Genomic DNA, 17,640 nt, shown 5'->3' on the forward strand with positions numbered 1-17,640 from the left:
TATGAAGGGATGAAATGTGTCTCATATGATATCAGATTGTAAGATTTAATCAGTACAGTTTTCATCAGAAAATACAATACAAATACATGACATCACTCCAGAATGTTCTTTCTGTTGTACAAGAATGTTCGTAACGTTGGCAGCCTCTTCACTTTCGATATGAGACTAGGACGCAACCCCCCCAAAAACCAGACGATCGTTCATCCAATATTCTCATTGTGTATACGGGGCTTTAGTTTTGTGGGCTGTGGCCAAACTGTACTCTCATAAGTAACCATTTTCATTTTTAAAACCTCTCATTATCTGGCAGTGTTGACATTGAAGAGTACAAAAGCATCTTGGCGATGATTACTGCTGTCGATGAGATAAACCAGAACCCCGATCTCCTGCCCAATGTCACCCTGGGCTATCATATATATAATACTTGTAATGATCCAGTGAGATATTTGCAATATGCCATGAAGATATTGTCTGGAGAGAAGGAAGCTCCCAACTATAACTGTAAGAGAGATGGAGAAGTGGCCGGTTTTATTGGTGACAGTACTTTCTTTACGAATAATGCGATGGCCCAATTGCTCAGTGTGTATCGGTATACACAGGTAAGTGATCACTTCTATATATTATGTATGTGTAGCACTACAACAACTTTGTTGGGGTCTAGGGGTATGTGGGATGCCCAAGGAACTGTAGAACTTGAGGACAACTTCTTAGCACACACTGTACAAAATGTGGAACAAACATCAGCAACAGCTAATTTAAGGAGCCCTTTGTTGTACCTCCTCAGACCCCAGATACCTCCTCAGACCCTAGATGAACCCGGCTGTCCTGAGGCTATCCCTTGGCAAGGCATTCTAATATCTGCAATTAAGTAGTCCCAGATGAGAAGTTGGGTGTTGCACCTGACCGCCCTCTCCCTTTTGTGGCCCAGGAGGTGTAGGAGTTCTCATACTGTCCTGTCCTGTAGCTTGGTGGGTTGGTAGCTGCTTTCAAACCTTATGCTGGGCTAGCTCCTTCCCTGCTGACAGGTTGTCCTCCCTAGGAGACTTGTGGCACAGTGGAGATCCTTCTGTCCAGCATCCAGCCAGTAGGTAGGCTCCCCTCCCTGGGGCCTTCTCCCGGGCTCCACACTCCAGCACCTTCTCTCAGTCCATCTTCCACCAGACTCCAACAACAAACCCTGCTGCTCAGGCTCTGCCACATTTAAGGGCTGTCCTTGACCACACTACCTGGCCTCTTGCCTAGGGATTGGCCAAGTTCCCCTCAAATATGCAACTCTGGGCCTACTACCCTCCGCCCCTCTTCCAGAAAGTGCCAGAAATTTCTGGAAGGGTGGAGGGCTCCAGAAGCCCTGACCTGTAGAGCCTCTCAGCTTGTCCTGAGGTGAACTCACTACCTCATTCCCAGGCTGGCTCATCCCAGGCCTCTTCTGTAACAAAAATCCTATCTAGCTAGCCTAGAAGGGGCTACATATGTATTATGGCGTGTTCAATAGATGGCTCTGTACAGTCTGGGTGGAATATTTTAGATTTACTTTTCCAGACTGAGTGTGTCACGGTGTAAGGTCAGGTTCAGAGACCAGTTGCTATAGCAGTAAAAGGCTTACCTGGAACCAGCAGGATAGGTACACCAGCGGATCCCCCTGGGAATGACGCAGGCTCACCTGAGGTGCGGGGTCTAAGTATTAACCAGTATTCACCAGAGCTCCTAATGGTGGAGATGGATTGGGCTGCGTGTTAATACCAGGTCGCAGATCTCAGGATCACCCCACCAGGGAATGAGCAGACTGGGAACCAATAGCGGATCAACAGGTTAGGGATCAGACGAAAGCAGAGTCGGTCACAAGCCAAGGGTCGGTCACAAATGGTAGCAGATCAATCGTAGTACGTTAGGATGAGACGAAATCGTGGTCAGGAACAAGCCAAAGATCAGTAGCGGAGGTGTAGACAGCAGCAGGAACAGTAGCGGGATATTGGCTGGAAAGGCACAATAATCTGGCAAGGAGGAAGTCCAAGGACATGGATTATATAGGAAGTTCATGGGAGGAGCAAGGAGTTCAAGGTTCAAGAGCAAACAAGGCAGGATTATCCAATAGATGAGGCAAAGTGTTGTCCAGCATCCTAGGTAGCTCAGTGAGTAGAGTTACTGCCTGACACAGTAGAAGTCCCAGGTTCAAGTCCAGGCCCTGACAGAGTGCAGATCAGAATGCCAGAAATTTGAATATTTGGTGTACACAGAACATTGCAACTTGGGGGGATTATTCAGCGATTATTATCCACAAATCCTTCTGGGTCCACCATTTTGTATAAAAGGGTTAAGTTGCTTGAATGAGAGAACACTCCAGGTGGCATGAACTCTGCATGTTCGTTTGGTATTGTGACGGGGGGAGGGCAGGACAGAACACGCAGAGCAGATGATAAACACACAAAGCTTTATTAAAAAAATGACAGTCACTCAATTGGGGTCTGCAGGTACCATGGCAGTACCCAGTGTAGGGGAATAGCAAGGAGTGGGCCCCAAATAATTGTAATCCGGCCCCAGGGGGGCAGAGTTAGAGTCTCTATAACAGTTTGTAATCCAAGCAGGGAGAAGAAGGGGAAGAGAGTTCAGGAACAGTCCAGGGGGGAATAAAACAGGGGTGCAGACACTCACAACTCGGACAGGGATGCCCAGGTTCATAGCAGGCAACAGCCAGGGGGGCGACCCTTCTCAGCACACAGCAGAGGGTCCCAACAGCAGGTACCAGTCCTGATTCTCCAGCAACAGCACTCCTGGGCCCGCAGTATGAACAGTATAGCAGCAGATGCTTTCCCTGAGTCCCAGGTATTAGCAGCGTATTCGGTGGGTAATAATCCTCCCAGTGCCAGCGGGTAATAATCCCCCCAATCCTACTCTGTTTAATGCAGAGTGCCAGCGGGTAACAATCCCCCCCAATCCTACTCTGTTTAATGCAGAGTGCCAGAGGGTAATAATCCTCCTGATCCTGCTCTGTTTCATGCAGAGTGCCAACGGGTAATAATCCTCCTGATCCTGCTCTGTTTCATGCAGAGTGCCAGCGGGTAATAATCCTCCTGATTCTACTCTGTTTCATGCAGAGTGCCAGCGGGTAATAATTCCCCCTCCCGATCCTAAGTCTTTGCAGAGTGGCTGCGGGGGTCTTGCCTCGGCATAGACCTCCCAGCAGCTGCACAGCAGACAGAACAACCTGGGACGCTCCCCAGCGGCCTTCTTAAGGCAGGTGTAGGACGCTCCCAGTTGTCCTGGTAACCGTGGGCAGCGTACCTTGTCGCCCGGCAATGAGGCACGCCCCCTTGACACAGGCTGCACTCTCAAGAGCGTGGCCTTTGTCAGTAGGCGAGTGCACGCGCGGGAAACTCCCGTGCCTGCGCTGCACTCGCCGGGGCCGTGCGGCATCAGGCTGACTGCCGCGGCCCGGAACATCTCTGTGGGAGGTCCACCCCTCTCTGGCCGAATGGCTGGAGAGGTGTGAACCTCACTGCAGGGAACTATCTTCCCCCCTCCAGCTGCTCTGGATGGGGAAAGATAGTGAGGGAAAGGTGACAGGAGTCACATCCTGGACAGCCTGGCTTCAAAGGGCTGTGACAGGATGAGAGGGGTGTGGGGGGAGGTGATTCAGGGTCCTCAGAATTTCTAGTGATCCAGGGGAGAGCGCCTAGCCAGGCACACCATGACAGGTAGGTTTTTAGAGTTGCCTTTGGATCTAGTTCCCAAAATATTAGCTCAGCAATAGGGAGATGTAAGAAAATAAGCTGTGCCATTTGTGGAAGTCTCCTTTATGTAGTTGTTTTTACACCAATCAGAATTGAATGTATCTGGACATCTGATGACATTATTTTGATTAGCACAAAAAATACTACTTTTACTGAAATAATCATCTCCCAAGACCGTACTCAGTAGAGTAGTCAATGACTTCCAACACATTAATCATCCTCACCAAAAGAAAGCTCTAGTTGTGTGAACAAAATTATAATATTTTAGTTTTGGGTGCAGTGTTGCATCACCGCGCAATTGTCATTGAAAGTGTGATAGCGCTGAAAGCTGAAAATTGGCCTGGGCAGGAAGGGGGTAAAAGTTCCCGGTATGGAAGGGGGTTAAGGACAGTAGATATCAGGGAGGACTTACTGTTTTACAGCAGCCTATTCCCCCTGAGGTCATCACAGAGGACAAGGGGGCCCTCTTTACATCTGGAGGAAAAGAAATGTCATCTCCAAACACGGAAAGGTTTCTTCACAGTAAGAGCTGTGAGAATGTGGAATAGACTCCCTCCAGAGTTGGTTGTGGCCAGCTCAGTGGATTGCTGTAGGAAAGTCCTGGATTCTTTCTTGGATACACAGAATATAACTGGATAGAACATTTATAGGGAAAGTTGATCCAGGGAATATCCGAATATTGATCCAGGGAATATCCGATTGCCTCTCGGGGGATCAGGAAGGAATGTTTTCCCTGCAGGAGCAAATTGGATCGTGCTTTGCTGGGTTTTTTGCCTTCCTCTGGATCATCTGTGGGTGTAGGATTATAACTTTTTTTTTGTTCTGCGGTTGAACTGGATGGACTTTTGTCTTTTTTCAGCCAGACTAACTATGTAACTATGTATCCTTAGAATGAGGAGTTGTTGTAGGTGAATTAGGGGCTGAATGTGAGGGTGTAGAAGGTAAGTAGGCATTGTGTGCCGTCATCTACTTAGATCTCTAGGATATCAATTCTGGCAAGTACTTCTTTTTATTAGAACAGAGAAAATAAATATAGTTACATAGTTAGTCTGGCAGAAAAAAGACAAAAGTCCATCCAGTTCAACTATTAAAATATGATAGAGATCTTTGTGTGTCATTTATATATTTTCTTTGAATAATAATACCATCCCATGAAAATATCTCCCAACGTATCATCCAGCTTAGTTATCGAGTCTCTAACCCTCACCCGAGTGATGGAAGAATGTATCCAACTTTATTCCGTATGACACCGGACAGTCGGGCCTATTATACGGCTGTTGTACATTTCTTGAAGCATTTTGGGTGGAACTGGGTTGGAATACTAACATCATTGGAAGGCAGAGGTGATGAGGAGGCCCAAGAACTGATCAGGATGATGAGCCAACACGGGATCTGCGCATATTATATCTATGACTTCGCTTCAAGTACTGAAGATCAATATCGGAAATTAATGATGATGTATAAATCATCAGCTAAAGTCGTGGTAATGTGTGGAACTTTCACAGAGTTCTTTTCTCAGCTTGCTTCTCGTATAGAGTCTCATATGAAGTCTGCTATAGTAAATATCACATTTATTTTCCCGCCGTCGTGGAGTAAAGGCTTAGATATCGACTATGGTGATTTCCCACCAGTCAGCTGCATCTTCATATTTCAGTGGCCACAAATGAAAAGCGTGAACTTCAATCATCGTGGTGTCGGTGTCAACTTCTCCAGCTGCTTAACTGACCCAATACTGCAAGATATTGGGATTTCTTTGCTTCGGTGCCTTTCCCCAAATCCGGACAAAAATAACCTTTTTCAATTACATTCTCCTCTCCCTCTCACACCTTGTACAGATGGAAATATTTCTGAAGTATTTTTTAATTATACATCTATACCGTCCTATGCATACAGGGCTGTGTATGTTCTGGCCCACGCTCTACACGGAATGTACACCAAGAAAATACAATCTGAACAAACTGGATTCCAGCACAGAGTGAGTTGGATAATAAGTGCTTATGTTACTTGGGGGGCGTATTTACCACAAGGTAAACAAGGCATTTGCCTAGGGCGGCATTTTTTTAGGGGGGCCGCACTGGGACATGGGGACCAGGTGGGATCCGAGAGAGGCTGAGGGCTGCTTGATGGTGTATGCAGAGTCCCACTGTCATTCCTGGGGATGGCCAGACCTGTGAAGGTGAGTGAAGGCTGTGTCCTCACCTTCACAGCTCTGGACATCCCCCCATGGAGAGAGCCTGATGGTGACCAACAACACCCCTGATCCAACCTCACCCAAGAGAGCCTTCCACTAACACCCCACCCCTCCCCCGACAGAAAAAAAGATACTCACCTTCACAGCTCTGGACACCCCCCCACCCCCAATGAAGAGAGCCTGACAGTGACTAACAACACCCCTGCTGAATCCCCAGAAAGAGACACTCACCTTCACAGCTCTGGACATCTCCCTCCCCATGGAGAGAGCCTGAGGGTGACCAACAACACCCCTGCTCCACCCCCACCCGAGAGAGCCTTCTATTAACACCCCCCATCAGAAAAAAGACACTTAAATTCACAGCTCTGGACATCCCCTCAATGTCCTCTACCCCTCTCTTCCAATCCCTGCACTGGCCTCCATTCAGTGTCTTCCACCCCCATCTGCCAATCCCTCCACTGGCCTCCATTCAGTGTCCTCCAACCCTCTCTGCCAATCCCTCCACTGACCTCCATTCAGTGTCCTCCATTCCTCCTTGCCAATCCCTCCACTGACCTCCATTCAGTGTCCTCCATCCCTCCTTGCCAATCCCTCCACTGACCTCCATTCAGTGTCCTCCATCCCTCCTTGCCAATCCCTCCACTGACCTCCATTCAGTGTCCTCCATCCCTCCTTGCCAATCCCTCCACTGGCTTCCATTCAGTGTCTTCCACCCCCATCTGCCAATCCCTCCACTGGCCTCCATTCAGTGTCCTCCAACCCTCTCTGCCAATCCCTCCAGTGGCCTCCATTCAGTGTCCTTCATCCCTCCTTGCCAATCCCTCCACTGACCTCCATTCAGTGTCCTCCATTCCTCCTTGCCAATCCCTCCACTGACCTCCATTCAGTGTCCTCCATCCCTCCTTGCCAATCCCTCCACTGACCTCCATTCAGTGTCCTCCATCCCTCCTTGCCAATCCCTCCACTGACCTCCATTCAGTGTCCTCCTCCCCTTTCTGCCAATCCCTCCACTGGCCTCCATTCAGTGTCCTCCACCACTTTCTGCCAATCCCTCCACTGGCCTCCACTCAGTGTCCCCCATCCCTCCTTGCCAATCTCTCCACTGACCTCCATTCAGTGTCCTCCACCCCTCTCTGCTGATCCCTCCACTGGTCTCCACTCAGTGTCCTACACCCCTCTCTGCTGATCCCTCCACTGGTCTCCACTCAGTGTCCTCCACCCCTCTTTGCCAATCCCTCCACTGGCTTCCATTCAGTGTCTTCCACCCCCATCTGCCAATCCCTCCACTGGCCTCCATTCAGTGTCCTCCAACCCTCTCTGCCAATCCCTCCCTTGACCTCCATTCAGTGTCCTCCACCCCCATCTGCCAATCCCTCCACTGGCTTCCATTCAGTGTCCTCCAACCCTCTCTGCCAATCCCTCCACTGACCTCCATTCAGTGTCCTCCTCCCCTTTCTGCCAATCCCTCCACTGGCCTCCATCCAGTGTCCTCCACCCCTTTCTGCCAATCCCTCCACTGGCCTCCACTCAGTGTCCCCCATCCCTCCTTGCCAATCTCTCCACTGACCTCCATTCAGTGTCCTCCACCCCTCTCTGCTGATCCCTCCACTGGTCTCCACTCAGTGTCCTCCACCCCTTTCTGCCAATCCCTCCACTGGCTTCCACTCAGTGTCCTCCACCCCTCTCTGCCAATCCCTCCACTGGCCTCCACTCAGTGTCCTCCACCCCTCTCTGCCAATCCCTCCACTGGCTTCCCATTGCCCAACGGATAAAATTCAAAACATTAACAATAACATATAAAGCCATCTATAACCCCACCCCAAATTACATCACCAATCTTGTCTCCAAATATCACCCAAACCATCCTCTCCGCTCCTCGTACGACCTCCTGCTCTCTAGCTCACTTGTCTCCTCCTCCCATGCTTGTCTCTAGGACTTTTCCAGAGCCTCCCTCATCCTCTGGAACTCTCTACCCCAATCTATCAGACTATCGCCTACTCTGCTCACTTTTAGGCGATCTCTGAAAACCGATCTCTTCAGGGAAGCCTATCCTGCCCTCAGCTAATAATGGGATCTTCTATTCCTCCTACCAGTCCATCCCCCACAGTTATTACCTTTTGTACCACTAGCCCCTCCCTCTTAGATTGTAAGCTCCCAGGATCAGGGCCCTCCTCCCTTTTGTATTGAACTGTATTGTTGCTGTATTGTCTCCCGTTATATTGTAAAGCGCTGAGCACACTGTTGGAGCCATAAATCCTGTATAATAATAATAACTTGGATGTAACCACTTTGTATTTTGTAATTAGACTTTAATTTCAGAACCTTTATACCTGTATATAGTAATGTGAGTATTTCTGTCTTCCATGAAAAGCTGCACAAATATGTGAGAAATGTTCATTACACCGACCCAGACGGAGGCGAGATCTACTTCAATGAGAGAAGAGAAATCCCAACCGATCTTATTGTACAGAGCGGCCTTTATATAAACAATATATCTTTTCCTCAAAGCAAAATTTCCGTTTTTCAAGACCCGGATTTTGTACCCAAAACGTTTGATATGAGTAACATCTGGAAAAATGGCAACGTAAGAAATGACTTCAATGTTTTCTGTTCATATCATTTGCTGAGGAGGTTCATAATTAGGATTTCTAGGAATTTGTGTCCTTGTTTTAAGATATACCAACAAATACGTCTGTTCATGAAAGGGGTCATTCTTGGAGTTGGTGAAGGTTGTTAACTGTCATCATTTTGTGCAAAGTTTCCTATAAGTGATCTATTTCCTACTTTGTGTATGTATGTGTTATGAAATAAAGTTGTCATAGAAGGTAATGAGGTCTGTAAATCTCTGACATACAGTATGACATGGGATATAATTATTACAGAAAACAGCAGCATTACAATCAGGACATTATTAGTAATACATCCAATTGGGCCCTCAAAGCAGTTCAGGATGTCCATGAAATGTATAAAAGAAATATAAATGGATAGAAAATAAATCCAACTGGGCAGCTCTTTGTGTTTTCCATGTTGCTGGTGAACATAAATTCCATAAGAACATTTAGAACCCCCTAGAGGTGTCTCCTGGATAAATGGTGACTGATCTAATGTGACCAAACAAGAATGTATCTTCAAGTTGGTGACAGATTATATACAGTGACATGAGTGGGTGTAACAGTTGTGATATACACTCACCGGCCACTTTATTAGGTCCACCTGTTCAATTGCTTGGTAACACAAATTGCTAATCAGCCAATCACATGGAAGCAACTCAATGCATTTAGGCATCTAGACGTGGTGAAGACGACATGCTAAAGTTCAAACTGAGCATCAGAATGGGAAAGAAAGGGTATTTAAGTGACTTTGAATGTGGCATGCATGTTGGTGCCAGACGGGTTGGTCTGAGTATTTCAAAAACTGCTGATCTATTGGGATTTTCCTGCACAACCATCTCTAGGGTTTACAGAGAATGGTCCAAAAAAAAATATCCAGTGAGTGGCAGTTGTGTGGAGGAAAATGCCTTGTTGATGTCAGAGATCAGAGGATAACGGGCAGACTGGTTTAAGATGATGAAAAGTAACAGGAACTCAAATAACCCCTCGTTACAACCAAGGAATGCAGAATACCATCTCTGAATGCACAACATGTCCAACCTTGAAGTAGATAGGCTACAGCAGCAGAAGACCACACCAGGTGCCACTCCTGTCACCCAAGAACAGGAAATGGAGGCTACAATTCACACAGGCCCACCAAAATTGGACAAAGGAAGATTGGAAAACGTTGCCGGGTCTGATGAGTCTGGATTTCAATTGCGACATTCAGATGGTAGGGTCAGAATGTGATGTAAACAACATGAATACATGGATCCATCCAGCCTTATATCAATGGTTCAGGATGGTGGTGGTGGTGTCATGGTGTGGGGGATCCATCCTGCCTTGTATCAATGGTTCAAGCTGGTGGTGGTGGTGTCATGGTGTGGCGGATCCATCCTGCCTTGTATCAATGGTTCAGGCTGGTGGTGGTGGTGTCATGGTGTGGTGGAGATTTTCTTGGCACACTTTGGGCCACTTAGTACCAAATGAGCATGGCCTACCTGAGTATTGTTGCTGACCAAATCCATTCCTTTATGACTCCAGTGTCCCCATCTTCTGATGGTTCCTTCCAGCAGGATAATGCACTATGTCACAAAGCTCAAACCATCTCCAACTGTTTCCTTGACCATGACAATGAGGTCACTGCACTCCAATGGCCTCCACAGTCACCATATCTCCATCCAATAGAGCACCTTTGGGATGTGGTGGAACGGGAGATTTGCATCATGGATGTGCAGCCGACAAATCTGCAGCAACTGCGTGATGCTATCATGTCAATATGGACCAACATCTCTGAGGAATGTTTCCAACACCTTGTTGAATCTATGCCATGAAGAATGAAGGCCATTCTGAAGGCAAAAGGGGATCCAACCCTCTACTAGTACAGTGTACTTAATAAAGTGGCCGGGGAGTGCATATTATTCGGTGGGCAGTGACATCAGTCAGTATCATGGTTGATGGGAGATTCTGAACAATGACTTATTTTTTATTAGATAGATTTAGATACAGTAAAATGGTGAGAGCCAACCTGTCATGACCCTAGTGCTACGAGCAGTCGGGGACCTCAATATAGTCATGTGCAGAATATGGAGCTATAGGAAGATCAGTGACAGGACAGCGTCATAGAAGCTCAGGTTGGGCAAGGCCAGAAAAGGAGGACTGCCCATTTCCTGGTGACCCAGGCTGAATGCAGGGATAAGGGTTTACTATGATTTTTGGTGGGATCCCATGCCATTTGCTTACACAAAACTGTGTACTGTCCCATTTAAGAAAAAATGGCATGGGCCCCCATAACACTTATACCACCCCCTTATCTTGGCACGTGTGTGGGTGCAGCAGTAAAAACACAGAGTCCAGTCGCAGATAAATTAGAACTTGTGTTGTAGAAAAATGTAAACTACAAACAACCCCAGCGGGAGAGTGCTGCTAAGGGTAACTCTCAGAGTTCAGTTCTTGGCAGAGGGGCGGTGTGTAAAGATGCACCAACAGTATCTGTCTTTAGAAGGCAGAATGCAGTCCGGTCCCAAAAGGAAGCTGCAGATCAGGTTTGCGAGTCCCTAGTGTAGCATTAACCCCTTCACTAGTCATTAGAGATTTGGGTCCCCCTATAGTCCTGCACACCCAGGCAACATGCATTTCCTTCCAGACGTGCACTCCAGAGACAGTAACCAGTCCTTGATCTTGGGTTTTTTGTTTTATTAGGGGATTTTGAACTTGGATTGGGTAAGGGGTGTATGGGATGCCCAAAGAAACTGTAATTGAGGACAATCTTCCTGGAACTTTGTACAAGTCTCTTTAAAACAAAGAATCATCTTATTGGAGAGCTAGCCAACCTCTCCTGGTGGACCACCCCAGACCCTAGATACTTCTTTATCCAGCTGTCTGAAGGAATCCCTGAGCAGGGGATCCAGTGCCTGTCACTTTAAATGTAAGGCAGTCCCGGGAAGAAAGCTAATACAGTTTCTCACTAGAACACTCCTTCCCCTCTCTGGCCCAGGGGGTGCATGTCCACTCACTCAGTCCTCCTATGAGCTGGTGGTTTGGTTGATGCTCTCAGGCCTTCTGCTGGGCTGTTCCTTCCCTACTGCATAGGTGATCCTTGCTCTGGGGGCTGGTGAAGTCTACTGCCTATAGGTAAGCCCCTTCCCACCCGGCCCCCTCCAAGGCTCCTGCTCTTCAGCCTCTCACACATCTTCCACCTAAACTCTCCCTGCTGCTGAGCAGGATTAGTCACTCTTAAGGGCTGTCCTGGCCCCATGCCAAGCCTTCTGTTCAGGATTGGCCAGGATACCTCAAGAGTGCAGACTAGCTCCACCACTAGCTGAGTTCTAGAGACTCCTCCAAGTCTCTAGATCAGGAGAGGTGTCAGGGAACTGCTCTACAGAGCATCTCAGCCCTGACTTAATTTCACCCTGCTACCTATTACACCTGGACTGCTGCTCAGCCCTCCCAACTATCAATTGACTCCATCTCCCTCTAGCTATCTAGAAAGGGGCTAGGCTGTTCCTACTCATCAGGAACCTTTCTCTTCCACTATCACTTTCCCTAATAGACGGGATGTGACAAAACATGGGGGTCACCAAAGATGGCCACCAAAGGTCACCTGGACACATAGTAGCGAACCGGAACGCTGCCTCCAGAAACAAAGAAACCATAGAAAAAAATGATTTTCCTTTGACTTATTTTCCAGGATGTGCTGGGTGCCACCTACAGTGAAGAAAGCAGACTGCACCTGCCTACAGGCATACAGCCTTGGTGGCTTGAAGGGGTGGTCTATATGTTCGAGTGTTCACTGAACACACGAACATCTGGGGTGTTCAGCGGGCCATTCACCTGCGTGCCCCATGGTGCAATGTGCTCTGGTGACGCATTGTGATTGGCCAAAGCATTGCACCTGACCGTAGGTCAGGTGCAATGCTTTGGCCAATCACAGCTAAGTTCACAGTAAGAGCCATGATTGGTCAAAGTCTCAGTGACTTTGGCCAATCATGACTCACGGAAATTGAGAAGAGCTAGAGGTGATGTCACCGCTAGCTCCGCCTAATTGTGGATGACAGTACTGACAAGTGCCGGTCAGACGTACATAATTGGCTGGAGCTAGAGGGGACGTTTGTTTACGCCTGACTTGCAATGTTGATATCGGCGAGTACTGCGCAGGTGCAGACGGGTCGGCGGGTGTCAGGATTTTTTATTTCGTCAGGACAACACGGGACGCTGTGATTGATAATGGATTACAACACTGAAACCATTTTTTTTTAATAAAAGACTTGTCAATAACAGATTTTTTGTTTTTTGTTCAATAAAGGATATTTTCAAAAGTCTGGTCTATTTATTTTTTACAAGTACCCCTTACTTATACACAAGGGGAGCAGCAGCAGGGTGCCCCCTTATTTAAGGGGTACCCTGATACTAATGAGCCCCCCTGCCCACAGACCCCCACAACCACTGGACCAGGGATGTGGGGAAGAGGCCCTTGTTCTCATTGGCATGGGGACACTGAGGGCATGTGGCCTGGTAAGACCCAGAGGGGGGGGGGGGTCATTTGTCTCACCCCCTCTCCTGGCTCACCAGGCCTGTGCTCAGATTAAGGGTCTGAAAGGAATTTAGGGGGATCCCATGCTCCCCTCCCCACTTTTGGGAGGTGCGGTTCCCATAAAAGTCCTACCAAGCCTAAAGGGTCTGGTAGGGCTTTTAGGGGGAACCCCACACAATTTTTAAAATACATTTTTACTGTGGGGTCCCTCCTAACCTTCCTACCAGACCTAAGGGGTCTGGTATAGATTTTTTTAATGTCAGTCTTGCTGCAGCAGGTTTAATACACAGATGTGCAACTTTGCAGGTTGTTTAGGGAGCCCCTCCCCCAGGCATGACTTTTAAAGGATTTTTTTTTTTTTTTTTTTACTTTAAGCAATGGTAATGACTACCCCTTTAAAAACAGTACTTTTTGAAATGTTTTCTTTCAGTGATTCAGTGCCCGGGTCCCCATACCACGTTTATGGACAATAACTTGCATATTAGCCTTCCAAATGGGCATTTTTGTAATTTACAAGTTCAAGTCCCATAGACCTGCATTATGTTCGATGTTCGCAGTATAACTTTCTACCGCGAACCGAACACAGGGGGTGTGCAGACCATCACTAGTGGCTGAGAAATGGGAAGTGATGATGCAGCCTCTTCCTTAATGTACCATACGCCTCCCCCTTGCAAGGCACCCCGTGCCCACGTTCAGGGGGCAGTGGCCTCATCTCCACATTCTGTGCCCAAATAGGGTGGCTGCCTCATCCCTTTACACTCGAACACATATTAATGACACAGGTTCTGTGGCTGAGTAGGCTGGTAAGTAACTGTTTCCCGTCCGCCATATAGCAGAAATACTGAATACAGAAAAATCACATATATATACGGTAGGGTAGCGCCACCATTCACGGACGTTGCTGTAAATCACCGGATCTGGGCCGGTGATCACTCGCCCGGTGACTGCTGAGCATCTCCGACGAGGAGGAGGACAGCTCTCCTCCCTGTCAGCTTGTACACATAGCAAAGCCATCCAAAGCAGTGTTATTACAGTGAAGCACATGGACACAGCTTATAGTAACACAGCACACAGTTAACCCTTTGATCTCCCCAAATATTAACCCCTTCCTGCCCCATGCCATTAGTACACTGTCAGTGCTTTTTTTAGATCTGAGGGGAAGGCTGCTGGGATTCAGCGCAGTCCCGGGAAAAATGGGGTCCTTAAAATAGATTCAATTTTTGGATTCTCTCCTTCTTCCTGGTCCCGATCCTCTCCTCGTTCCTGGTCCAGTTCCTCTCCTCCTTCCTGATCCCGATCCTCGCCTCCTTCCTGTTCCCGATCCTCTCCTCCTTCCTGGTTCCGATCCTCTCCTCCTTCCTGTTCCCGATCCTCGCCTCCTTCCTGGTCCCGATCCTCGCCTCCTTCCTGTTCCCGATCCTCGCCTCCTTCCTGTTCTCAATCCTCGCCTCCTTCCTGGTCCCGATCCTCTCCTCCTTCCTGTTCCCGATCCTCGCCTCCTTCCTGGTCCCGATCCTCGCCTCCTTCCTGGTCCCGATCCTCGCCTCATTCCTGGTCCCGATCCTCGCCTCATTCCTGGTCCCGATCCTCTCCTCCTTCCTGGTCCCAATCCTCGCCTCTTTCCTGGTCCCAATCCTCTCCTCCTTCCTGGTCCCGATCCTCGCCTCCTTCCTGGTCCCGATCCTCGCCTCATTCCTGGTCCCGATCCCCTCCTCCTTCCTGGTCCCAATCCTCTCCTCCTTCCTGTTCCTGATTGTCAAGGTCCTACCTTTTCCCAGAGGTTATGTTACTCCATGTGCTAGCATCCATCTTGGATTTCTGCTGAGCATGATGGGAATCTTTTATGCCTTCAGGTCTCTGAGGTCCATCCCCCAGAGGGGTGTGGCTGAGTACATATAAGCCTGGGATCTGCACATGCTCTTTGCACTTGTGTCTTGTGTCTTTGTCTTGCTACAGCTCTGTGTATACGCTCGTGACTCTTCTGGTATTCTGACTCGGTTTGTGACTATGACTATTCTCTGTGTTTCCCTTTGATCTGACCTTCCGTTGCTGAACCCGGCCCGTGACCTGTGATTCTCTGTCTACTGTTCTGTACTGTTTTGTCCTGTTGTTATTGACCCGGCTTGTCTGACTACGCTATTGTCATTCTCACCAGCTACACGCCATTGGCGGCGGCCATTACCGCAGCTGGGGTGTCTCGGGGGCCGTGACCTGGTCCCTGGTTGCGTCAAGTCCATCCCCACCATCAGGGGCCCTGGTGAAGGGCAGCCTGGGACTTAGACTCCGCGCCCTGAGGGACTTCAGTCTGTTGGTGGTGGTTGTCGTCAGCCTGTGCGTTACCCTGCCACTAGGCCTACCTGTCCGTTCCACAGCCCTGCCCTGACACTGATCTTTGCCTCCTTCCTGGTCCCGATCCTCGCCTCATTCCTGGTCCCGATCCTCTCCTCCTTCCTGTTCCCGATCCTCGCCTCCTTCCTGGTCCCGATCCTTTCCTCCTTCCTGTTCTCAATCTTCGCCTCCTTCCTGGTCCCGATCCTCTCCTCGTTCCTGGTCCCGATCCTTGCCTCCTTCCTGGTCCCGATCCTCTCCTCCTTCCTGGTCCCGATCCTCGCCTCATTTCTGGTCCCGATCCTCTCCTCCTTCCTTATCCCAATCCTCTCCTCCTTCCTGTTCCCGATCCTCGCCTCCTTCCCGGTCCCGATCCTCTCCTCCTTCCCGTTCCTGATCTTTGCCTCCATCCCGGTCCCGATCCTCGCCTCCTTCCTGGTCCCGATCCTCACCTCCTTCCTGGTCCCGATCCTCTCCTCCTTCCTGTTCCCGATCCTCGCCTCCTTCCCGGTCCCGATCCTCTCCTCCTTCCCGTTCCCGATCTTCGCCTCCATCCTGGTCCCGATCCTCGCCTCCTTCCTGGTCCCGATCCTCTCCTCCTTCCTGGTCCCGATCCTTGCCTCCTTCCTGGTCCCGATCCTCTCCTCCTTCCTGTTCCCGATCCTCGCCTCCTTCCCGGTCCCGATCCTCTCCTCCTTCCCGTTCCCGATCTTCGCCTCCATCCTGGTCCCGATCCTCGCCTCCTTCCTGGTCCCGATCCTCACCTCCTCCCTGGTCCCGATCCTCACCTCCTTCCTGGTCCCGATCCTCGCCTCCTTCCTAGTTCTGATCTTCTCCTCCTTCCTGGTCCCGATCCTTGCCTCCTTCCTGGTCCCGATCCTCTCCTCCTTCCTGTTCAAGATCCTCGCCTCTTTCCTGGTCCCGATCCTCGCCTCATTCCTGGTCCCGATCCTCTCCTCCTTCCTGGTCCCAATCCTCTCCTCCTTCCTGTTCCCAATCTTCGCCTCCTTCCTGTTCCCGATCCTTGCCTCCTTCCTGGTCCCGATCCTCGCCTCTTTCCTGGTTCTGATCCTCTCCTCCTTCCTGGTCCCGATCCACGCCTCCTTCCTGGTCCCGATCCTCTCCTCCTTCCGGTGATGTCACTTCCGCCGTACGTTCCACGCGGGTTCCGGTGCACTTCCTCATATACACAGGGCATCCCGGCTCCGTTCTCCCATCTTCCAGCCCAGATGACAGCGGCAGACCCTGCTAAAGCAGCGAGCTAAGGATTTACTAATCTGATACGTCTGAAGTTTGTAGTCATCTTGTGAGTGTTTTAACCTCTTTAACCCCTCCCCCTCCAGAGGATTCCCCCCCCCTCCTGACCAGGCCATTTTTTGCGTTACGGCGCTGCGTTACTTTAACTGACAATTGCGCGGTCATGCAACGCTGCACACAAATTAAATTTACATAGTTTATTCCCATGAATTGAGCTTTCTTTTGGTGGTATTTGATTGCCTGCACGTTTTTTATTTTTTGCGCTATAAGCAAAAAAGTGACCAACAATTTTGAGGAAAAAACAAGATTTTGGACATTTTGCTATGAAACATGTCCAGTAAAAAAAATTAAAAAATCAAATTTCGTCATACATTTCAGCCAAAATGTCTCCCGCTCCGTGTCTTTGCTAAAAAAAAATCCAATACATGTAAATTAATTGGTTTACATGAAAGTTATAGCGTTCACAAATGGCGGTATAGATAATGAGATTTTTTTTTCTACTAGTAATGGCGACAATCAGCAACTTTTAGCGGGAATGCAGCGGACATTCTGACACTGGGGGGGAACCAACTTGGTGTCACTGACATCCCCAGTGACACCAATACAGTGATCAGTGCTAATAAAAATCACTGACACTGTATGAATGGCACTGGGCAGGAAGGATTTAACATGAGGGGCGATCAAAGGGTTAACTGTGTGCCCCTCTACCAGGAAATGCAAAATTACGTACAGTGGGGCAAAAACATATTTAGTCAGCCACCAATTGTGCAAGTTCTCCCACTTACAAAGATGAGAGAGGCCTGTAATTGGCATCATAGGGAGACCTCAACTATGAGAGACAAAATGAGAAAACAAATCCAGACAATCTCATTGGCTGATCTGGAAAGAATTTATTTGCAAATTATGGTGGAAAATAAGTATTTGGTGAATATGAAAAGTTCCTCTCAATACTTTGTTATATATCCTTTGTTGGCAATGACAGAGGTCAGACGTTTCCTGGAAGTCCTCACAAGG

General features: G+C 48.8%; 1 protein-coding gene across 1 annotated transcript in view; it reads left to right on the forward strand.

Annotated features, from left to right (window-relative positions):
• The first annotated feature begins 316 nt into the window (after positions 1 to 316).
• Positions 317 to 17,640, forward strand: part of LOC149440548 (vomeronasal type-2 receptor 26-like) — a 37,299-nt gene continuing 19,975 nt past the window's right edge. Inside the window, exon 1 of the mRNA XM_089658500.1 lies at positions 317 to 599. Coding sequence (XP_089514626.1) covers positions 345 to 599 — 255 coding nt within the window. The 5' untranslated portion in view covers positions 317 to 344. The remainder of the gene's footprint in view (positions 600 to 17,640) is intronic.

This window comes from Staurois parvus, unplaced genomic scaffold, assembly GCF_062004578.1.
Source record: "Staurois parvus isolate SC_StPar_1 unplaced genomic scaffold, SC_StPar_1.0 ptg001076l, whole genome shotgun sequence".
Taxonomy (NCBI): domain Eukaryota; kingdom Metazoa; phylum Chordata; class Amphibia; order Anura; family Ranidae; genus Staurois; species Staurois parvus.